General features: G+C 42.8%; 1 protein-coding gene across 7 annotated transcripts in view; it reads left to right on the top strand.

Moving 5' to 3' along the window:
* The window catches only part of NTAQ1 (N-terminal glutamine amidase 1), a 73,801-nt gene that overhangs the window by 4,655 nt on the left and 44,700 nt on the right, over window positions 1-24,446 (top strand). The window contains exons 2-7 of one of the 7 annotated variants that reach the window (XR_006781046.2): window positions 1,335-1,434; window positions 2,347-2,397; window positions 5,077-5,225; window positions 5,926-6,050; window positions 11,739-11,930; window positions 12,732-12,876. Coding sequence is in view for 6 of the 7 variants with exons in the window: in XM_045805688.2 (XP_045661644.2) it covers window positions 1,335-1,434; window positions 2,347-2,397; window positions 5,077-5,225; window positions 5,926-6,050; window positions 12,732-12,850 (544 nt within the window). In the remaining variant the exon portion in view is untranslated. Of the gene's footprint in view, window positions 1-1,334; window positions 1,435-2,346; window positions 2,398-5,076; window positions 5,226-5,925; window positions 6,051-10,038; window positions 10,100-11,738; window positions 12,424-12,731; window positions 12,877-20,297; window positions 22,822-24,446 lie in introns of those variants that run through there. The other 6 variants (XM_045805688.2, XM_087864640.1, XM_087864638.1 and 3 more) reach the window with 6 other exon arrangements.

Here is a 24,446-nt window from a genome sequence, read left to right as displayed (position 1 = left end):
AGTAGTGCAATGGCTGGATTAAATAACATCTTTTAAAAAAAGAACATGCAGATTTTAAAAAACTTAGCTAATACATATTTTATGTCATAATGAAACAGTACCTTTTTGTTACTCTGTACTACATATCCTATGGAAATAGTCAGTAGCAATCTTCTGTTTTTACCTCTGTCACTACTTTGTCTGTAGGGTTTCTTAGGTATTTTAGAGAAAAACAAAATCATAGGGGAAAAAAAAAATAACTCTTGGCTTTGGTACTTTAAGTGTACTCATACGGAATATTTAGACAGGTAGACAAGCTCAGAACTGCATTGGAAGTGTGTCTTACCATAAGATGGTGGTAGTCCTTACTGCCGGGCATGCCTTACTTCATTTTCAGGTAGCGTGGTGTGGCGTTTGGAAATGAGGCTTTGACAGATTGAGTCACAAGTATGAGCAGAGTGCTGATGTAGCTCATTTTGAACGAAGGTGCAGTGTGGCTCATTAGAAAACGATAAGAATCCAAAGGCTGAGCTGGGAATACTGCCAGCAATGAGTCTTTTTGCCCATGTGGGAGTGTGCCTGTGGCCACCAGTGTGGCTTGGTTTGATGCACTGGGCATTGCTTTACTTAGGTGCTTCTGATTATTGCTTTAAATATCTAAAGGCCTGTCACAGAGAAAAGGAGCTTCATCTGGGTCAGAAGTATAGGAAGGTGAATTTCAGTTCAGTGTGAGAAAGGACTTTCTAAAAGTCAGGACCTCTTTTGTACCAGAGGGATGTAGAGAATCCCACTCACAGAGTCTCCCTCCAAAAGAATTCCTAGGCATATCCTAGGTCCTTTCCAGCCAGAAGCCCTCCTCCCCAAAACACTCATCCTGCCCCATTCCTAAGGGGAGCAGTGAACCACTGTTAACTAAGATTTATCAAGTGTTTATAATATGGTATGATTATCCCCATTTTACAGATGAGAAAAGCAGATACTCAGGTCAAGTTATTCAAAGCTTCTTACCTCATAAGTGGCTGAGTTGGAATTCCAGCTGTATCTCAAGTCCCTCGATCCAAAGCTTATGGAGTATTGATGTAGCATCTTCTCAGTTATAAAAGGCCTCCGTGGGCAAGCAGGCACTGTTGGGGCAGGTAACATGTGCTCTGTTTGGAGAGAGGTCAGCACACAGTATAAATTGGGTCACACCTTGTTGGGGATCCTTTAGAGGAGGGTCAAACATCAGTCAGTTATTGGGTGGTGTTTCAAGTCTCTTCCAACTTTTTAATGTCCTCATCAGTCTTCTGTTCAAATTTGAAAGACACAGAACACTATTGCTTAATTATATTGATTAAACTATTACTTTATTTCAGTGAAGAAAATATTTGGAAGCTCTGCGAATATATCAAAAACCACGACCAGTATCCTTTAGAAGAATGTTACGCTGTCTTCATATCTAATGAGAGGAAGATGGTAAGTTGGTGAGTGATTGCAGAAAGAGAACAAGAGATTTAGGGTGACAATAGAAACTAAATATAGTATGGGGTCAGCACTGTTATAAAATGTGCTTTATAAAATATAGCAACATTTTAAAGTTTATTTTTGAGCGAGATTTTTTTTTTCCTTTCAGGGCACAGTTGAGTTAGAAAAGTTTAGTCCCTTATTTGTAGGTCAAGAAAAAGATGATGGTGTACATAGATTAAATCCCTTCTCTTTAGGTATTAAGTTAGAGCGTTCTAAATTGTTTAGGCTAGAGCCACATACTCTCAGGTTTGAAGTAAAGATGTTTTTGTCTCTGGAGTTTAAATAAAATTATGGTAAATATACATGAAGTATTAAAAAAGCAAGCCCTTAAAAAAAAGTAAGCTGTTAATATTTTGTAAAGCACTTAAAAAAAATTTAAAGATTTATATTTTTAAGTAATCCCTACACCCAGTGTGGGGCTTGAACTCACAACTCTGAGCTCAAGAGTGTCACATGCTACTAAGTGAGCCAGCTTGGCGCCCTGTGAAGCACTTTTGTAAGCAACATCTCATTTGATACTAATGGAAATGCGGTAAAGTAGGCAGGGTTCTGACAGCTATCTCTGTTTTATAGATGAGGAAATAGAGGCTCAGGGAGGTCCCATGAATAAGTGGGAAAGCAAGACTTGAACCTGCCAGGCCTTCTGATTCCCTGTTGAGTTCTCTTTCTACTCTCGAAAGAACATCAGATAATTACTTTTTGCGTTTTCATTATTACGAACATTTGGAGGGATTTAGATTTCTTCTTCATTCACCTTGATTGTTGGTTGCTTAGAAATATTTTTTATTTATGTATTACTTTAAAGAATTTAGTAGTGCTTTAACTGAAGTTGTTGCTTATGAAATTGACTATATTTTGTAGATACCTATCTGGAAACAACAGGCAAGACCTGGAGATGGACCTGTGATCTGGGTAAGATGGTCAATACAGAGAGCTTCTGGTGCATTAGTACTTGTAATTCCTGAGTGGTCTCTGTGTTTTGGTAAAGCAGAAATGATAGCAGTAGAGTAAGGCTATGATAATTATTGACAATTGACCTCTTGGGAATTAGATGTTATTTTGTCTACGGTAGTACTTACAGACATGTTTTCATTTAATTTTATTATTGTAGGAAAGATTTTATTTTTTAAATTATTATTATTTTTTAGTGATCTCTACGCCCAATGTGGGGCTTGAACTCACTACCCCAGAATCAAGAGTTACATGCTGTACTGACTGACCTAGCCAGGCACCCCATATAGGAAAGATTTTAAATAGCTGATGTGGCAGATATATTTGTGATCTCCTAGACTGTTATCCATTTAACACTGGAAGGAACTTTAGCAACATCTAGTCCAGCTGCACGTTAGAATTATCTGGATATCATGTTAAAAGTATAGGTTTCTCATTTAGTTGATTTAGAGAAGGGTTCAGGAGTTAGTGTTCTTTTTTTTTTTTTTTTAAGATTTTTTATTTATTTATTCGACAGAGATAGAGACAGCCAGCGAGAGAGGGAACACAAGCAGGGGGAGTGGGAGAGGAAGAAGCAGGCTCATAGCTGAGGAGCCTGATGTGGGGCTCGATCCCATAACGCCGGGATCACGCCCTGAGCCGAAAGCAGACGCTTAACCACTGTGCCACCCAGGCGCCCCCAGGAGTTAGTGTTCTTAACAGACTCCTGAGTGACCATGAGTAGCATATGAAAAACTGGGATCTACTCCAGCCTTTCCATTTTTCAGGTGAAGAAACAAGCCCAGAAGACAGAGTGAGAAGCTCAAAGTTATCTAGCTGATCAGTGGCAGGACTGGGTCTCACTCAGCCTGGGGTCCTTTCCAGCACACATCCCTGTGTCACCTTAACCTGTGCCCCTGAAGAGTTGTTTATGCTAATAACATGAAGTTAAAGTAAAAGAAGAATTCCACTCATGATAATGTAACAAGCATCTTATTTCTCATACTTACTTAAAATAAGATATCATTTGAACACTACACTTATCTCCAGTTTATAGAGGAGGAAGCTCAGGCTGGAAGGGGAGGGGCCGAGGTTTGACCTGAAGGCCTCACCTGAAGCCTCCTGCTCTTTGCCAGCCTCGCACTGTCCGCAGCACTTGACTGTGTCTCACTCACTCTCTGCTCCGCGAGCTCCTCGAGGGTCAGGACTTTCCTTTCTCATCTTTGCATCTTTCTTTCCGTAGCACAGTTTCTCACAAACAATAGAGAGTATGCACTTTAAAACCACTGGAATAGGAGGTGGAAGATGTCAAGAGAGAAACAGATTTTGGATAAGGCAGAGACTGGTTCTGGTAGGAAGTGGGAGACTCCTGGAGGGAGAGCGAGCACGCAAGGGAAGGCTGTAGGGAGAGAGGTGGAAAGCTTGTTGCAGAAGGACAGGAATAACACGGACACGCCCAGTGGAAGGGGGGCCACTCTCTCTCTCTCTTTATCTGGAGGGTAGCATGCATTAAGGGGAGTGCAGGGCCTAAGCATCCATTTCTGATGCTATTTCTGCCTTATGAAGATAGCATTGGAGCCAAAGAAGCTCTTTAGGCTTTGATGGCACAGCATCTCCAGTCTTAATTAATCACCTTCCCCCCATGGTTGGGTCGATAAAACAACGTTTGAGAAAGTGCTCTGTAAGCTCTGAAGTACTAGAATTATAAGGTGGTGGTACTAATGTGATTGAGCCTTTTATTTCCCAGTCCTGTTCTCTGTGAGAGCGCCTTTCTTCCGAGGGACTCAGCATCTGACTGCCCTCAGCGCCCCTTCATAACTTCCATCCCGTCCCTTCTGGCCATTAGCTGGTGTTGGCCAGTGCCTAGCGTCGGGGACTGAGTGATGTGTCATAGCTGGGCTGCACAGGAGAAGCTGTCTTCATCTTTCCTGCCTAATGGCTACTGATGGGTTGGCCAATTTAACAGCAACAGCATTTTAAAGTCCTTTCACGTTCCAGGGTAGTCCAAGCAATCCCCTTTGTTAATACTTTGGAGGGTATCCTTGCACACCTTTTCCTGTGTATTCATATGCATGCATGTGTACTTTGGAACGCTCATGTGTGTCTTTGTATACACATAGCTTTTAAAAAATAGTATATGGTACGTATTTTACAATTTACTTTTCCCATCTAACTATGTAACATATCCGTTTTTCCATTTTCTACATAAATTTACCTAATTTTCTTTTTTAGCGGCTGCATTGCGGTTTATTTCTCTCCTGGTGGGCTTTTGGTTGTTTCTGAATTTTCACTATTGTAAACAGTGCTGCAGAGATTTTCTTTGTATCTATCTATCTATCTATCTATCTATCTATCTATCTATCTATCTATCTTTACATGCATATGGTCACTTTTTTCTGTAGGATGGGTTCCTAGAGGTGAAATTGCTAGGTCAGAGGTTATACATTTAATGTATATGAACATTTCCACTACTTATTTAAGTGTTCGCTGTCACTGGACATTTAGTCTTTTTTTAGGGTTTTATGTTTGCTTTATTGTGCTATTTTAGGAAGGGTTGTATTAGTCTTGTATTCATCGTTAATGATTATGTATGCATTATTACTGTGACCTTGGAATTCACCATCACTAAGTAACTTGATTAACTTCAACTTCTACTTCCAGGATTACCATGTTGTCCTGCTTCATGTTTCAAGTGGAGGACAGAGCTTCATTTATGATCTTGACACTGTCCTGCCATTTCCCTGTCCGTTTGACACTTATGTGGAAGATGCCTTTAAGTCCGACGAGGACATCCATCCACAGTTTAGAAGGTGAGGAGATTCAGGATGGATTTACCTACTTTCGGAAGTTAGACCTCGACAGTTGTACAGAGAATTTGTGTGAGTGAGAGTGTGTGTGTGTTTGTGTGTGTGTGTGTGTGTGTGTGTGTGTGTGTGTGTGAGGTTTTCTGGTTGGTTTTTTTTTTGCATTTGTTTTGCAAAGATCACTTGATTTAGCATCACCATTGATTTAATATTTGAAAATGATGTGCTATGCAGAAGATTCAAAATGTTTTGAAGTTTTAAAGGATTGTCCAATGTATAAAAGGTTGGCATTCTTTTAAAAATGTGTGTGATGAGATCCCAGACGTTTTCTGAAAGCCATTTTGGAGATTTCTGTCATACGTATGTATTTGGGTGGGTGGGTGGGTGGGGTGTAGCCTTAATGACGAGAAAATTGAGAGGTCTGTGATGGCAGCCCCTTGAACATTATGCCTTTTACCCCTGATATACAGTTGAGTAAATGCACCTGGATATATTTCTGTGCCTGTGTAGTTTTGAATTTCAGCTGATCCTTTCTCATAGCTTCTTCAACAGGTGATAAAGCTGCATAGATATTTGTGTATTACTAGTAGTACAGAAATTCCCGGGTACTTTTGTGTATGTCATAGAAAATGAGTCTGTATAAAAATCAAGTGGGAGTTTCACTGTGAAACCTTCCTAATGTAAATGAACGTTGCTTTATCTGCAGGAAATTTAGAGTGATCCGTGCAGATTCGTATTTGAAGAACTTTGCTTCTGACCGATCTCACATGAAAGATTCCAGTGGGAACTGGAGAGAACCTCCTCCATCATATCCCTGCATTGAAACTGGAGGTGAGCCAAAGATGTCTTCTCAGAGAGGTTTCTGGTCACTGTGCAGCTCAGCATTGCCCCTTAACCAGGGACAAAAAATTGTGTGTTATTCTTTGTGTGAAACTTCCTGAGTTGTAAGAAGGTAAGAGGGAACATAGATGTGCATATTTATTAGATTCAGGAGTTGAGGCACAGAGAACAGGACTGGAAAGCAGAAGAGCTTGCGGGGGAGGGGAGGCGTCCAGGAGCAGAACCATGAGACTTGCACACTGCCTTGCATACCGCCAGGGTGTTGGGTGTGCCTACTGCTGGGACACTGGGCTTCAGAAGGTCTGTGTGCTTGCGTCATTTAACGGGGATAAGTAGCACCTTGCTATGGTGGGGTTTCATGTTAGGGCAGAAGTCCCTAGGGCATCCTTGCGGTATGTGAAATGTCATTTCCCTGGCTCTGTGATAAAATCTGCATTAGAAGGAAGTGAGAGCTAGCAGGTTTTATTGTACCATTCATCACATTTATGTGCTTTTAGGCATCAGTCCAATTAATAATTTTCTGAGATTTAAGTAGATAAAGAGTTCTTCACCCTATTACTATTGTTTGGCATTCACACGAGCTTGAAAACGTTATTGATGATTATAAGTAATTCGCAACGTTTGCTGTTTCTTGGTGAAATCATCCTGTCTCGGGCATCCCAGAAAAATAGGATAGTGACATTTGGAGTTCAGCAAGGAAGAATGTAAATATATTTGGTGTATTTGAACACAGAGGATTCAAACTGATTTTTGAGGCTCTCTGTGAAAAGCTCTCTCTCATGATTTTAAACATTTATATTGGAGTTGCTTTTTGGTCTGCCAACCTGCGTACTAGCCTCAGCGTTAGAATTGGAACAGCTCCTAGGTTAGGAGGGGGTGCCATAGATCTTCCTTTTAGTTTTGGGCAACCTGCCATATAGGGGTGGTCTGGGACAGCGTGCCTTCAGCCATCCCCCATTTCTGTTTCAGACGTGAGCACCCAGCACAGAGCCTAGCACATACCAAGCACTCAGTAAACACCAGCCTGTCAGCCCCGATCCTCTTTGAGTCATTCCTTTCGGTTTTGATGCCTGCTGCCCAGTAAATGCTGTTTTGTGCCAGGCTGGGTGCCAGCCGCTTTCCATAGTAGTTTAACAGAATTTTTTACCACAGCTCAGGCAAGCTTTATTTTCCACATTTGATAGACGTGTAAAGTGAGGTGCATGAAGGTTAAGCCCTTTGCCTCGGCTGCACAGTTAGGCAGGATGGAGGGGGTGGTGGTGTCTGCTTCTACCTTGTGTGTGGTTAGTTCATCAGGGACCTCCTGAACTTGAGATTGAAACTAAAAGGAATCTGCTCTGAAGTGTGGGGTGAGCATAGGGTTTCCCATGTCATAATTTAACCACACTGTAATGTTCTCTCATGTGGTAAACTCAGTACTTCAAATCCTGTGTTTATGAAAGGAATATATTTGAAGTTAGGATAAGTTAGAATTACTTTTAGCTCATTAATTTTGTTTTATAAAAAAATAAAGAAGGTTAAAAAAAGAAAAAATGGTTCAAGAAAAATACCGAACCGTAATGCCTCTTTCAGGTACTTTAATAGCAGTTCCCTCCATTCCCTGCATTCATGGTGGGATTGACTCTTAGGGCTTGAATTTAGTACAGTTGATATGTTGACCATTAGGATTATATGATTAATAATTTCAGTGGCCATATGTCTGCAAGACCACTCTTTTCAGTTCAGCATTTAATGTCTTTTAAAGGAAGGAACTCTTTTTTTTTTTCCCCCCTGGTGAGAAGGAAACTGAAATTTTTGGTCGTATCACCTTGCCCTGAAGAGTCAGTTCCATCACTAGCCACCGATGGCTCAGTTTTTAAAGACATTTCCCAAGTCTTGGGCTGAATTACAGAGCACACCAAATATCCCCCTCCGTTTCTGAGTCCTTTCCTGCCGCCGGTGTGCATATATTTCACATCTTCTTGCTTCCTAATGTATAGTAACACTGGCTAATTTGAGCTGAGCTGGAGGACCAGTGTTAGGTAAACAGAAATGTTATAGTGCCTCGTGGGGGAGATTAGAAGAGACAGATGTTTATTTGTTATACCTGGATCTTCAAAAAAATTTTATTTTCATTTTGTGTTTAATACATTGATCTTTTTACATAACGAATGGCTGCAGATGGTAATCATTTTTTAATTACATTAAAAAGTCTTAGAAAACAAAACAGAAAAAGGGGGATGTTTTAGAAAACAAAGATTGTATTTCAGAAGTGGAGATTTCCTTTAAAAGCAGTTTGTTAAAAATTTTCGCAGACTTGCTGGCCTCTCCGGAGTCTGGCACCGACCCAGGTCAGCAGGAACTTCCACCCCATCTTTCCTGACAGGTGCCTATCTTCGCCTTATTTCCAGTTACATGGTAATCCAGCATTCCCAGCTCTCTGATGACTTCAACCAAAGTTCTGTGTTTGCTGATTATCTAGCTTTTTTGTTAGAAGGGTATTAGCAACTCTGTTTCTAGTTTTCTACATCCTTGGTGCTTACCTTCATCATTGAAAGATAACAGTTGTGGGGTCATGTATACTAGATTTCCATGTTTTTTCTTTCAGGTGTTTAAAGGCGTCTCTCTCTTGCTTTCTGCTTGCATGGGCTCTGATCTCCTATTGTTTCTCCGAGTGTTTTCCCTCTCAGTATTTTTAAATGTTTTTCTCTTTGTCACTAGGTTTTAGCATTTTTTTTTTAAAGATTTTATTTATTTATTTGACAGACATAGTGACAGCCAGCGAGAGAGGGAACACAAGCAGGGGGAGTGGGAGAGGAAGAAGCAGGCTCATAGCGGAGGAGCCTGATGTGGGGCTCGATCCCAGAACGCCGGGATCACGCCCTGAGCTGAAGGCAGACGCTCAAGGACTGAGCCACCCAGGCGCCCCTAGGTTTTAGCATTTTGATTATGATGGACTGTAGTGTAGTTTCCTTTAGGTGTATTCCACTTGAGGTTTGTTAAGATCCTGAGATTGGTGGATTTATAGTCTTCATCAAATTTGAAAACATTTGGCTGTTATTTCCTCGCACATTTTTTTCTGACCACCCACCCTCCCTGAAGTTCTTGTCCTTCAGCTATCTTTGTGTTAGATGGCTTGATATTATTCCCGTAGGTCAGTGATGTTCTCTTCTTTTTTTTTCAGACTTTTTCTGTACGTGCTTCATTTTGAATAATTCTTTTCTTTTGTCTGTAAATCCATTGCTCTTGTCTTCTGCATTCACTAATTTGTTGTTAATCTCATCCAGCACCTTTTTTTTCATTTTACATATTTTATTTTTTTATGTCTAGAAATTCCATTTTGGACTGATTTAATATTTTTCTCTCTCTTCCTCGTGCTCATGTTTTTCTCTACCCTTTTGAACATATGGGGCATGTTTATAATAGCTGTTCCTTGTCTTCTAGTTCCATTATTTCTGTCGTTTTAGTCCATTTCTGTTGATTGATTTTTCCCCTGGTTTTGGGTCATATTTTCCTGTTTCTTTGTGTGATTTCTAAGATTTGGTTGGAGGCTGGACTTTGAATTTATGTTGCCAGTTGCTGGATCTTGAGGTACTTTTAAAAAAACAGTGTTGGCATGCAGTTACATTACTCGGAGTCAGCTGGGTCCTTTCAGGGCTTGTTTTTTAAGCTTTTGTAGTGCAAGTCCAGAGCAGCCTTTCATCTAGTGCTGATTTAGCCCCAGTGCTCTACCAAATGCTCGTGCCTTACATGTTCTCTCTACCCTGGCTGGTCGGGACTGTGGAGGTTCTGGCAGTTGTTAGATCGACTACATTCTAGTGCTTCTTTCCTGGCCCTGTGAGGTCAGTCCCAGCCAAAGACTTGGGTGTGTGTCGTGGTCAGGGTGGGTGGGGAGAAGTGTGTGGGGGGGTCCGCTCTGCACCTCCTTCTCCTGTACTCTGCCCCCTAGGTCCAGTTGCCCAGGTCCTCCCTAACTTCGATGTCTCTTTTCTCACTTCAGGGAGACGGCCACGCTGGGTGTGTTCCCCTCTGTGTGCTGGGGTCTGGAAACTGCCCCTGAGGCCAGTAAGCTGGAGGGATCCTAGGGCTCCCCTTGTATCTGCTTTCTTAGGAATCCCAGATGTGTGCTGCCTGTTGTTCCAATGTCTGGAAATAGTTGCTAAATATATTTGCACGGTTTTTTGGAGGTTTATGGCGGAAGCGCAGTTTTTGTAACGATTTTTTGATGGGCAGAAACAGCAATTGTATGCACTTAAAAATTTTTTTTAGTGTGGAAAATTTAAGTCATATACATAAACTAGACAAAATAGTATGTCAGACTTTCAACAGTTATCAGCCCATGGCCAATCAATTCATTTGTATCCCATCTACTTTCCCCCTTCTTGTATTATTTTATTTTGAAGCCAGTCCCAGATACTGTGTCATTTCAACTCTAAATATTTCAGTATGGATCTCTAAAATAAAAGGCTTTCTTTTTTTTTAAAAACCTACGACCCCTGTGCCAGTATACATCTAAAAAAGTTAATAGTAATTCTTTGAAATCATTATCTATCTATCTAGCCAGTGTTCAGATTCATAGTTATAAAGTCATAAAATCATCATCTTTTGTTTTTTTTTTTTTATTTTATTTTTAAGTAATCTCTACACCTAGCATGGGGCTTCAATTCATGACCCCGAGATCAAGAGCCTATGCTCTGCTGACTGAGCCAGCCAGGTGCCCCCATACCATCTTTTTTTATACAGTTTGTTTATTTGAGTCAGTATCCAAATGAGATCCCTACATTGTGTTTGGTTATGTCTCCTTAGAATCTTTTTTAATATATAGATTTCTTGCCCAACTCCCTTTTTCTTACAATTTATTTATTGAAAAAAATGGGCCTGGGAGAAGCAATCTGGATTTTGCTGATTGTATCTCTTTTGTAGCCTCTGGATTTCTTGTAATTTGGCAATTGAATCCAATAAATTGGTAGTTTGATTATTCATACATTTTTTTTGTTTTTTTATTTGTTTCTTAAAAAATTTTATTTAAAATCAATTAGCATAGAGTTTATCATTAGTTTCAGAGGTATAGTTCAGTGATTGATTGGTTGTGTATAATACCCAGTCCTCATTCCATCAAGTGCCCTCCTTCATGCATTTTTTTCATATAAGTTTTTATTTTGAAATAATTTTAGACTTCTGAAAAATTTGCTAGAACTCTATAGAGCATTCCCATATACTTTTTACTCAGATTCCGCTAATGTTGAATTTTATATAACCATAGTGTAATTATTGAAACCAAGAAAATGATGTACTTGTTATAAAAATATTGATCCAGTACTGTTGACTTACAGACCTTACTTAAGTTTTGCAAGTTTTCCCACTAATTTCTTTTCTCTGGTCCAGAATCTACCCCAGGATATTACATTTATTTGTCCTGTCTCCTCAGTCCCCTACAATCTCTGACAATTTCTTTTTTTTTTCCCTTTTCTTTTATAACTTTTACAATTTTGGAGAGTACCAGTGAGTTATTCTGTAGAGTGTCCCTCAGTTTGGGTTTGTATGATGTTTTGTCATGATTAGATTGAGTGACGCGTTTGAGATAAGAATACCACAAAAGTGATATTGAACCCTTCTCCATTTGAATAATTTTCCTTACTTTTGGTCTTCTGGGTGGTTTTATTGTGTTTTCAATGGACATTTCTTTCATGAATTTTTTAGATTCCAAAATGAACCTGAATGATTTTATCAGTATGGATCCTGAGGTAGGATGGGGAGCCGTGTACTCCCTATCTGAATTTGTACATCGGTTTGGCAGTCAGAACTACTGAACTTGACATCTGGATGTAGAACCATGGAGAAGTTCTAGGACACGAACAGTCCATCCCTTCACTGGGGACAGCAAACACTATGGTACATTTGGCTTGGAATTATATTTTCCTCTTTTAATTCAGTTGAGTTGAAACAGTGGACAAAAAAATTTAAGAAAAACCAATTTTTTTGCATATGTTAGGTTGAAACTTGATGTAGTGTATATTTGGTAAGATATTCCAATGCTCATTTGTTAAAACATATGATAACTTATGCCAGTAATTCCTTTTGTTATAATAGATGTGTAGACTTTGTTCTGGATGTTTCGTTTCTCTCCAGCTACACTGTAAGCTCCTTGAGGGCAAGGCTGTGGCTCATTGCTCTGTGACTCTTTGTGCCCCTCAAAGGTGCCCATAAAATGTTTGCTGGTGATTGTGCTGCTGCTTGAAGAGGGCTGGTACTGTGAGCTGAATCAGCAATAAGTATTAGTCTTTTTGGACTATTATGTTCTTAAGAAAAGATTGCAGCCCTCTCAGGCTTGAGTGTTGTTCGGCTTATTTATATATGTTTTTAAATAAAGTTGACTTAAAAGTAATTTTGTTTTGAAGATTTTGTGTCACCCTTGATGATCTGAGATACCCAAGTATATCTCACTTGTAGATGGGAACCATTGCTTTAAAATACGTGTATCAGTCTTCCTTCTTGAAGATGTTTTGGAAATTTGGCTTTCGTCATACAATTCCAAATAAAAGATGTTGGGCATTAAACTGGCATATATAGCGTTAACTCTCACGCATGTCTTCATGATTCTACTGTAACGGAACAATTTCTGAAAGCAAGGATGTCCAGGCTTTTGATCTTAGATGAGTTTTCTGCTTATTGAGCAACTTTCATTTAATGTAGATCCTCTGCCTTGTGCTATGGAGGAACACCTGCAGTCGTTACTCAAGAATCAATCAAAGGAAATGTCATGTATCCGTTTGGTTCAGCTGACCAGGAGGATTCTGGGAGAAAGTGAATGAACCTTTGGTAAGAGGAACACAAACACAACCTCTTAAGTTATTTTATAATTTAGAACTAATTATAGACCTCATACTTGCATATCTTTGTTGACTTTTAGATGGTCATTTAAAAAGCATGTGACTAAAATGAAGAAGATAAATTTTGGCAGGCTATACTACGGAAATGCTTTGTCTTGAGCAGAAAGTTTCAGAGGGACCAAGAGATTGTAATCTGATTTACAAACTGCATTTTTGGAGGTTTTTTTTTTTGCCAATTTATGAGCAGGTTTCCAATCTGGTTTTCATAATTGTGTCTAGTACAGATGAATCAGACGGTGTGTGTGTGTGTGTGTGTGTGTGTGTGTGTGTGTAAGTTTGAACTTTGCAGCCAACTTGTCTTGAAATTGAAACCCCTTACATCTAGCCACTGTAGGGAACAAGGTTTATAGTTTAAGCCTGTTAAAATGTTCAGTGGTCACAATCTTGAGTTGTTAGAAGCAAAAGAGGACATTTATTGTTTTTTTCTACCTACCACTCCCCACTCCTACAGCTCCCTTTGGGAACCTCTTCTTTGCATATTTTGTATAGTCCTGGTGGCCTGTATGTAAAGGCATTTGGCCTAAGCTGGGCGAGGCTTGGAGCCACCCCTGGACAAGTCTAAGAATGACCTGTCACAGAGTTCTCTAGATTTGCTGTATTGACGTTCAAGGAGAAAAAAAAAAAATCTCTCTCCATGAGGAATGCTAAACTAGGGGCCTGGGAGTTTGGGGCTCATGGTGGGCATCCTGACTGCCACTAAAGGGCCCATTGCAGAATGCAGCCTGGCAGAGCTGAGAGCAGAGCAGAAACCCCGAAGGCATTTCTGAGTGCCTGGATTTGCTGTTGCTTCAAGCCAGCAGCAACTTTGGAACTTCCCAGTTACATAAACCAGTGGATTCCTTTTTCTCTTCAGCTTGTATGAATTGGATTGCCATCAGCTTTAACTAAAAGGTAGGTTCCCTTGCAAGATTTTTCTTAAAAGTTGTTTATCAGGAACTGTACTTTTGTCTTTTTGTGCTTAATTTTTCTCTGAGGTCAGAGTTGCTTCTCTTTATACTCACCATGTGTGAGAGAACTGAATAAAGACTGATAAATGCTGTCTGTTTGGAAAGAGGAACTTTCAAGAAAAGCAGGGGACTAAAATAGAATTTGTAAGTTGACTATGAAAATAAGAGAAATGAGGTATCTCTGAGAATCTGACACATGATGGAGCGGGGAAGCAAATTCCACAATGTAAAATGGCTCCCAGGTCAGTAGAACTGCCATTATCTGATTGGAGACACTACCATGGCTTGTAAGAAGGATTATGTCTTTCAGAAGAGGGGTTGGTTAGCAATGGAAGTAAAGGCGAACTGTTTTGTGTATGTAGTTTTCTGAGTTTAATTTTTAATTAATTATTTTAAAAATAGGTGGTACGTGCACGTTACGCAAATTCAAAAAATATAAAAGTATATGGTAAAAAGTTCTCTGTCCTTCAATTTTTTGATTTCTCTATCCAGAAACTGTCTTCAGTTTCTTTTGTGTTCTTCCAGGAATTTTTATGCCCATGTTAGCATATAGGTATTATATATTAAGTTCTGTTCCCCCACCCCCCACAAGTGGTAACATTCTAGACTTTGTTCTGCATTTTACTTTTTAAAGTTAAAATACTTAGATATTTTCTAATCAGTACACGTTGAACTTCCTCATTCTTTTTAAAGGTTACATTGTATTCTGTGGTATGCATGGTCCATAATTTCACAGTCCTTTTTAAGTTGTTTTTAGTCTTTTGGTATGACAAAACTGCTTGAAGGAACGTTTTTGTCTATGTGTCTTTCTAACAGTTTCCGAGATAAATTTCCAAAGTATAGAGTGCTTGTTGTCCCGCTGAATGCGTGCTTTTTTTTTTTTTCCTAAAAAAGGGATATGCTTTTTTTTTTTCCTAAGGAAGGTAATAGCAAATGTTTTCTATAAAGGCCCAGATAGTAAATACTCTCGACTTTGCATGCCATAAGGTCTTTGCTATAACGGCTCAACTCTGCATGAATGTATGGCTGTGCTCCAGTAAAACTTTGTTTATAAAATCCGGGAACGCGAGGGTTTGACCATTGGGCTAAAATTTGCTGTCCCTTGTTCTAGAGTAAGAGTCGAAGCTGGTGTGTGGCTGTTCTGCCAGGGATTACATTCCCAGTCTCCTTTGCACAAGCAAGGTGTGGCCATTTGACCAGGTTCTCACCACTGGAATTTAAGGGGCTGACTGTGAAACACTGCCTACCCAGTCCTTTCCACCTCTTCCCCCTTCCCTACTGATGAATGGTCGAGGACTAGAATGACCTCGGAAGCTGCCCATTGAAACTAGCAGAGCTACCATGAGTCTGGATTCCTGAGTGACCCTATGGAGCTGAGTCTCCTGCCTACTTGAAAAGTATAATGTGGAACTGAACCTCAGAGACAAACTTGTGTGTTTTCTTTAAGTCACAGAATTATTGGGTGAGTCTTGACTTGGCAGTTTAGCCCTCCCTAAATAATACAGTGCCCATTCAGGCACTTGTGACAGTATATTTTGACTGGGTCAAAAAATTGTGATGTTCCATGTGGAGTCAGAGCCTCTGTGTGCTTGTGCAAGCCACCCCCTCGCTGTCCTGCGACGTTGGTCGAATTATTGCCCTTCACAGAATGTTCAGGAACACTGAAAAACAGATGCCCATTAATACCTCTTGTTTTGAATGAGGTTAGGAGCCTTGTGGGAAAGACGCCAAAGGAGCCCTGTTTTCATTTATGGTTCAGATGTGTTCAGGCCTGTCTGATGGCCTAGGAGACCTGGAAGTGATTCTTGCTAGATGAGAGAAAAAGAGGTTCCTGAGAGAAAAATGACACCCCAGTGGGGGAGACACATGGCCGAGTGGCTCAGACTGAACGGTAACTGGAGATGAGGGACTACAGTGGCAGTTACAGTGTGAGGTGTGCCTCTCCATTGCTCCCCCTTCACAGTGAGCTCTGGCCCCACCTCCTCCACCTTCGTGAAAGCCCCGTCTTCTGGGAATGAAAGGAAGGAACTGTCAGTCAGGGCCCAGCATGGCTCTGTGGGAACCTTGGAGGGAGCTGGTCTTAGGCAGGAGGAGGAGTTCAGTGTCCTGACAAAGATTCGAGTTTTGGTGGTTGAGTGGTCGGCTCAGAGCAACGGAGCAGGAGCATGATGAAGCCTGAAGGCCGTGGCTCTAATTCTCTGTGAATGCTTTCATCAGGACTTTGAAGTAGAAAATGCCCTCCTATGGGACTCGCAAGCTGGTGGGAGCTTGAGTACACTCGGCTTGTAATAGCGAGCGCCCTTGATGCTTTGCAGAAACTTTTGGTGGAGAATGCTCTTCTAAAAAGTTGGACTTGGTGAAGGTGTGCTTAAATCATCAAGATTTGGGATTACTATAAATGTGATAGGTTTGCACTTAGTAGTGGTTGGAGCCTGGGACATACCAGATACATGCCATTAAGGGAAGAGGACGTCGTACTACTCATTTGCCTTGAATACATTTTGGAGAACAGAGGCAGAAGTTACAAGGAGGTGATTTTCCTTCTTCTGTCCCTCCCTCCTTCTCTCCATCTTCCCTTCCTCATCCATCCATCCGGATGTCCATCCACCCCATGTCTCTTGCGTGCCTGCCACTTGCAAAGTTAGGCCATGATGAGCAAGGCAGAACTGTCTAAAAGAAGACAGATGCAGAGTGCTCAGGTTCGAGGGACAGCGGGCTGCCACATCACTCTCATTAGCAAGTAAGCAGAAAGCTAGCCTTTGCGAAGCGTGTTCTACAGAAATCTTTTGATAAAGACTTGGCACCTGAAAGATTACACTTGGAACGAACATGTAAGCCCAAATAAAGACCTGTCCTGTAATTACTTAAAAGGGCCGTGGAGGAAGCAAGTGACTATTGTAGTACAGAAGGTATAGAATGAGAAAATGTGGAAATATAGGAAGATCCCTAGGATCAGAAAGGGAAGTCCAGCCTGAACCAGAATTATTCACTTGGAGAATATGGAGACCCATATGGGCACCTGCTGCTTCTGTGTGGCGGGTGCGGGTGTACAAGTGGAGTATATAGAGCTCATTCTGTAGGTTAGTGACAGTCTGTGCAACCAGTCCTTCTGTCACCTTCACTGTCACCTTCACAGAACACTGAGGTAAAGAGGCTGTCCGGTTGTCACAGCAGTGAGACAGTCCAGTGTCTGATACTCGTGGGGACAAAAGGGTAAGTCGTCCTCCACAGGAAATTCTCTTGCAGTGTGAGGCGCATGGTGGATGCTCAGTAAATGTGCTGAGGGAACAATGTATGTTTATGAGGTTCTCTAGATGTGTTTCTGTTCGCGGTGTTAATTACAAAATCAGTGAAATGGTGTGTGGTTGTGTACCGAAGGCCGCTGTGGCCAGTTGATGAGATTGAAGTTGGTTGTGGGACACATGACTGACGCCACCAGAGTCATTCTGCTCTTGGTGAAGAAATGACAAGAATGCTGTGTGGGAGGGCTTCCCTCTGGGTATTCTTTTGCCCTTTGTCTCACTGTGCTCCCTCCCAGTCTTGTTGACACATTGTCTATGCCAGTTCCGAGAGCATTCACTAGTATCTCCAACTAATTAGAACATTCTGTCAAGAGATCTTCTTGCCTGTGTGCCAGCGATGAAGAACACGGAGGGAGGGGACAATATTCCTGTTTTTCATACTTGTTGAAACTGCGGAGTAAGGTTAGGGTGCTGTGGTCTGAATGTTTGTGTCCCTCTCCCTCTCCCAAATTCATGTGTTGAAATCCTAGCCCACAGAGGTGATGGTAGTAGGAGGTGGGGGCCTTTGGCAGGTGCTTTGTTCTTGAGGGTGGAGCCCTCATGAATGGGGTTAGCACTTTCATGAAAGAGATCCCATAAGTCTCCCTAGCCCCCTCCCATGTGAGGACACAATGTTAAGTGTGCAGCCTACGACCACCTCACCTGGCCATGCAGGTGCCCTGATTGGACTTCCAGGATCGAGAACTGTGAGCAATACCTTCCTGTTGTCGTAAGTCACTCAGTCTGTGGTATTTTGTTAGGGCGGCCTGAAAGGATTGAGACCAAGAATTCCTAACCTGCAGTCCCAGCATACATTGTGTGTGGTGATATGACCACATTTTTCTGGAGAGAGGACCCATAGCTATTCATTTAAAAGTATTTTTACTTATGGCGGGGCTACTCTGTACCAGGCTCCAGGTTAGCTGCTGGTAACTGAAACCAGAGTAGCACCTGCCTTCCTCTTGGTTGCGGCTGACGGTAGAGACTGACGTCAATCAAAGAATCATGCAAATGACCACACTGGCAGCTGTGCACCGTGCTGTCAAGGAGAGGTAACAGCTCCGTGAGGTGGGAGAAATACCTGATGAAAGGGGTGGGGAGGCTTCCTGGAGGAGGTGTTGCATCCGTCCAACAACTCCTACTCTGTGCCAAGCACTGTTTCTGCCCCAGTGATTGAGCAGTGGAGAAAACAAAGCCCTTGTGCTCATAGAGCCTACCTTCTGGTGGAGAGGACAGACAGTGGACATGTACCATGTGCGAAAAGATGGTGGCTATTTATTGAATTGGGGAAAGATTGTGGGGGAGACTTACGGGGGAGGAAGATCAGGAGTTTCATTCTGGACATGTTAAATCAGAGATGCCGGGTAGATGTCTTAGAGGAGATGTCAAATAGGAGTTGGAAAAAGGAGTCTGGGATTCAGGGATAGGGTTCAGGCTGGGAATATGCAATTGGGAGACATCAGGTAGTATTTGAAGGCACAGGGTTCTCGGAGGTCATGGAGATGCTGGGTGTAGATGGGGAAGTGGTCTGGGGACCTAGCCCTGGGGGCTTTTACATTCAGAGGTCAGGAGAGGAGGAGGTACCAGAAAGGGACAGAGAGGATGAACAGGGGCAGGAGTGGGGGTTAGGAGGACGAGGAGAAAACCAGGAAAGCCCAGGGGAGAAGTGATTCCAGAGGGAGAGGGGGATCAGATCAATGTTGCCCGTCCGTGGAGTAAGCTGAGGAACGAGGTGACTGTTGGCTTTGTCAAGGAGGTCTTCAGAGCATTTTCAGTGGAGCGACGGGGATGGAAGTGGTTGACTGGATTCAGGAGAGAACAGGAGGAAGGAGGCAGAGTACTATGGTAAAGGGAGCAGAGAAATGGGCCAGCGCTGAGGGGGAGGGGGTCAGGGAGAGACTGCTGTGTTCCTGCCGCTCGTGCAGTTCTTCCTTTATGAACAGATTAACCATTTCTGCCCCTCCAAAGGGAGCTCTGATGATATCAGAGACCTGTCCTCCAGGCTGCTGTCCTCGCACGCAGGGCTGACACCACTCAGCTCTTGCTCTGGGCGTTATTCCGTATGACTAGATCCGTCTCATGATTCCTTTCCCTTCTCCCTTTCAAGATTTTACTTATTTGAGAGAGATAGAGAGCAAGAGCAAGGGTGAGGGACAGCGGGAGAAGCAGACTCCCTGCTGAGCAGGGAGCCCAATGTAGGGCTCGATCCCAGGACCCTAAAATCATGACCTGAGCTGAAGGCAGACACTTAACTAACTGAGCCACCCAGGCGCCCCCATACTGTCTTTCTTGAGCATCGACATGGAGGAAAGACTGCTGGATGGCCTGCGGGGATATTTTATGCTTGGGCACTAGCCCTAATAAGACTCCCTGCTTTTTTCTTGTCTCCTTCCCACCTTGCAATCTGTATCTCCACAAAGCAGCCAGAGTGGTCTTTTAAAAGTACAAACCAGAGCACCTCAGTCACCTGCTTTAAAACAGCAACAAACCACCACCACCACCACCGCTACTCTGCAGTGGCTTCAACATGAACTTAAGATAAAATCCAGTGTCCTTTCCAAGGCCCTCAAGGCCCCATGTGGTCTGGACTGTGGCCGCCCCTGTGGTTCCAGCTCCACGACTCCCAGTCCATTCCCCATCCCGCCACCCCCGTGAAGATTCTGCTGTGAACCAGGCGGAGCCCATTCCTTCCTGAGGGACCTCACATTCTGCTTACTCCAACTTGCCCCTTCCTTCCCGTATCTTCTCTGGGCTGACCACTCCCTGACATTTAGGTCCCAGCTCCAAGTCCGCTAATCCAAGCTGCCCGACCAGGCAAGGTCACGTCACTTCATCACTTCTTTCCTTCATAGCAGTTGTCGCTAATGGAAATGACCTTGTATATATATTTATTTAAGAGCCTGTTTGCGTCTCCCTTCACCAGACTGAGGGCGCTGGCTCCTCCTTGCGCTAGCGGTGTCTGGCCCTGTAGGTACTCCGCAAGTATTCCTCGACTGTTCCATGAAGGAACAATTCCTGTCGCCCGTGGAGTCTGGAAGATGAAACCTCCCAACCACTGGATCTCTGGATAATGCCGGGAAAATGCTGCTCGGTTCTTGCCCTTCGGATTCCTCGCTCTGACTAGGTTCTGTTCCTTTTTAGATCATGCTGTCCTTGTCCACGCAGCTTTCTCTCAAGACTCTCAGGCCTCAGCTCTTTCACTTCTCAGTCTGGAGGGCACATCACAGATGACTTCTGCAGGTGGCCAGGATCTTGCGAGGTGATTTTATTAGCGTCACCCACACTCTCAGTGGGCTCCTCACTCCACAAACGTACCTTGTCCTTTGTCCTGTGTCTGACTGTGGCTCAGGGGATGTCCCCCTTTCCTCTGAGCGGACTATCTCTTTCACCCTCTCAGCCACGGAGAGTGTAGCTTTGGCTGTGAGCTGTAGCAGGTGTCTGTTGGGGCCAGGCTTTTAGTAACATCTATTTGTTATCAAGGGAGCAGTCACAGCTGAATTTCGCTTAGAGTCAACAGGCAAGTTTTCCTGAGGTTACCATGGGGACCGGGAGTTTGAGAGCAATTTCTGGGAAAAACACTGGGAAGAAATTGAGGGGCAAAATGTTAATACAGTCACACTGTTCTGGCACACACCATTTCTAGAATCATGGGTGATGGATGAGTCATTTTCCCACTCAAGGTCCACAGGGTGCAGAGCTGATGTGATCTCGAAGGCCAGGTGTGGAGGAGGCCTAGTTTCTGCGCTCAGAATACAAGAAAAATCAGGTTTCAGTCCTTAGTCCCCATTACAGCTGTGCTTTTTGTTCACCAGTTGCTGTGTTACCTTGGGGAAATCACTTAACCTCTCTGGGCCTTTGTTGCTTCACTTAAGGTTATTTTGAGAGTGTGTGTGTGTGAGGAAAAAAAGAGGTTTCATACTCTGAAAGGTAAAGTGTTTTAAATTGCTAATACTCATTTCATGCGTAATATATGCCATATCTTTTTTTTTAAATGTCATTTTAAAGTGATCCTTTCGCTTTCCCATCCTCTTAGTTCTGTCACTTAAATGACTGTCACCTATTGGACTTCTAGGCATCTTGGAAACTTAAAAACAAACAAATCAATTTGGCTCAACCTCTATGGAGGGTAACCCGGATATTTATCTTTAAAAATGACCTGTAAAAATACTTTTTGACTTAGTCATTCCCCATGTAGGAATTTGTTTTCCAGAGCTACTGCACATATGTAAGACGTGGATAAACAGGTTATTCACTGTAGCATTTGGATAACAACACAAGACTGGAAATCACCTGTAGGCCCATCCACTGGGGCCTTATGGGGTGAAATGTAATCCAGCTGTAAAGGAAAGTATTATGAAGCTGTGAAAATAAATGAGCAAGGTTGTTCCTTAAGCTGAGTGGTGATGTCTTTTTCTTTTGTGTTATGTTATATTCTTTTGTATCCTAGATATTTAGTAAAGTTTAAAAATCAAGTGAAACAGTGTGTATTAAAAGACAAAAATACATGTGTATTTGCTTGTATTTGGACAGAATATCTAAAAGAATATCTAATATCCAAAATAAACTGGTAATATTGGCTGCTTCTGGAGAGGAGAACCAGTGGCCGGGGTTGGGAAGGGAGGGAAACTTCATTGTATACCCTTTTCTGTTTTTAAGAGTTGTGATCTCTGTGAATGTATTACTGGTTAGAAATAGATTTAAAATAAAAAAAACAAACCACATGTTCCATCACTTACACATTTACCCACATAACTTTTTTTTTTTAAACACACACAAGTTTTAACAGGTACGGTTTCAGGTACTCTCTTTCGTGAAAGGCGGTTTGACCAACAGCAGTAAAAGTCAGGATGTGTGAGGCACGCTTAACAGAATGTGGAGGTAATGTTCACATGATGAGAGCCTGCAGAATGAGGAAGCATGCCCTCCGTTGTTCTTCCATTATACTGCTTTCAGCCTCGTGTTCACCAGCTCTAAACTGTGATTTTGCTGCCGGGAGTGAGGGTTAGACGTCTGAGCAGCAGGAGAATGGTTTGTGTGCTGGTAAAGGATGTGTTTCTGTGCCGCATATGGCTTTGAGCTGCACTTTGGTGCAGAAAGGCTCAGGAGGCCCGTGAGCTCATGCAAAGAGACTAACCCTTCTGAGTAGATTCCTCTTGTTTTAAGAATCTTAACACCTCGAGGGAACCCATAATGATAGCTCACATTTATTGGGTACTCGTTTTGTATCTGGCATTGCTCAAAGCCACTCACTGTGTATAAAATTATTATCCTTACAACAACCCGATGAAGTGGGAATTAGTATTATCCCCATTATTCAGGTGAGGAAACAGGCATGGGCAACTTAGCCGAAGGAGCACAGTTAATACATAGAGGAACGTGATTTGAACCTGGGTCTGACTCCAGAATTACTACCTCACAAAATGAAGATGCAGGCATGTTGGAATAAATCCAAAGGCAAAATTAGGGCATTGTCCTCTGAAAAGCAGAGTGGATTATAGAAGTAAGAACCTGGGGAAGTAATGGGGTGGCCTGTCTTGAACGACAAGATGAGATTTAGGGCTTAATCTTACAGGAGAAAAGGGGCTATGGTGGCAAACTCTTAAACAGCGGAGGGCTGTGGGAAAACTAGCACTTTGCAGAGTGTCCTTTGACTGGGGTTGGCAGGTTGGGGTTGGCAGAGTGGGGAGACCAGGGGGAAGAGGCCTCTGCATGTGAATCGATGGGGTCAGGACTAGGGAGGGTGCCATGGTCATGGAAGGATGCATCTGGGCTATTTCTCTCCAAGGATTTGGTAGGGTTTGTACTAGTTGAAGATTGAAAAGGAAGCAAGTAGAGAATAACATGGTTAGTTAGCATACTCTTATCATGCAGGCATGGGTCATGGAGAAGGTATTTCATCCTCCTTTCACATTCTGGTGCATTTAATGCTTCTGCTAGCTACTATGCTCAAGGCTTTCATGGTCAATCACTTGTCTGCCAGAACAGTTCTTCCAGGGGCGCCTGGGTGGCTCAGTCCTTAAGCGTCTACCTTCGGCTCAGGGCGTGATCCCAGAGTCCTGGGGTCAAGCCCCGCATCGGGCTCCCTGCTCCGCTGGGAGCTGCTTCTTCCTCTTCCACTCCCCCTGCTTGTGTTCCCTCTCTTGCTGGCTGTCTCTCTCTCTCTCTGTCAAATACGTAAAATCTTCAACAACAACAACAACAACAACAACAACAGCAACAACAAAACAGTTCTTCCAGAAGGCACAGCAGATGCTGTCAATCCCCACCTCCCCGATAGTTCCCATCTCCCTTTACTCTTCCTCACCTAAAGAAGCACTTGTATGTCCATGAGAGGCTTTCCCTGGTCCTAACGTGCTTGGCTGGACTCGTAGAAGAGTTAATCTGCCCTGGAGCAGTCTTTAGCAGCTGATGCTCAGGACCTGGAGGGGGAATGCTTCAGCTTTCTTGTTCCTCAGAGGGTACAACTCTTGAGGGAGGTGCTACAGGTCCCCTGGCATCCCAAGCAGGATTGGTCCCCACTGCCCACACGGCACACCTGCTTGGCACCTGCTCGGTAACCTGCTTTCTTGTCTCTCCTGACTCACCTCCTCACTCCTTGCTGGTGCTTCCCAGGATCCCCTCTCAAGGAAACTACCTGTACCTGTACCGCAGTCCCTGTCTCAAGGTTGACGTTGGGGAACCTAACCTAAGGCAGTTTACAGATGATACTATCTAGGCCCAGAGAAGTGATTTCACTTGTTCAAGCTCACAAATCCAGTCTGTAGCAAATCTGGGATTTTAATCCAGGTCTCCTGAGCCCAGTGGGTTCCTGATGTCATTTTCTGCTAGACCATGTTGAGTGTCTGCTGTAATGCCTCCCTGGATCTTTTTTTACATGTCTGGGTTTCCTACTAGAGTCTGGCCTAGTAGACTCTAATATAAACTCCTAAAAGGCAGGAACTATGGTCTTGATAATTTTGTACCCAAGACCAGTGAGAACTGTGTCTTTCAGAGAACAGATGCTCCATGAGGATTTGTTGAAAGGAAGAGATAGAGCAAGAGGAAGAGGGTGGAAGGAGGAAGAGTAGGCAATTGGGCGCATGACCTTGGGGAGCATGAAAGAGATTCTCCGGGCATCTTGATATGGGACATTGGAGTGACTTGCCTTGGAGGAGACCATGATTGAAGTGTCAAAAGCAGACGACCCAGAGGAGGCGTAATGGTGAGCAGAAAAATGGGCAGAGAATGCAAAATGTCTTTTCTTGGAAATCACTTATGAGGAAAGATCACTAGTGAAATAGTCCTTTTCAG

Source organism: Ursus americanus, chromosome 9, assembly GCF_024610735.1.
Source record: "Ursus americanus isolate L20-20 chromosome 9, mUrsAme1.1.p, whole genome shotgun sequence".
Classification (NCBI taxonomy): Eukaryota; Metazoa; Chordata; class Mammalia; order Carnivora; family Ursidae; genus Ursus; species Ursus americanus.
The sequence above is the reverse complement of the archived record's forward strand: the minus strand, read 5'-3'. Positions and strand labels throughout refer to the sequence as shown.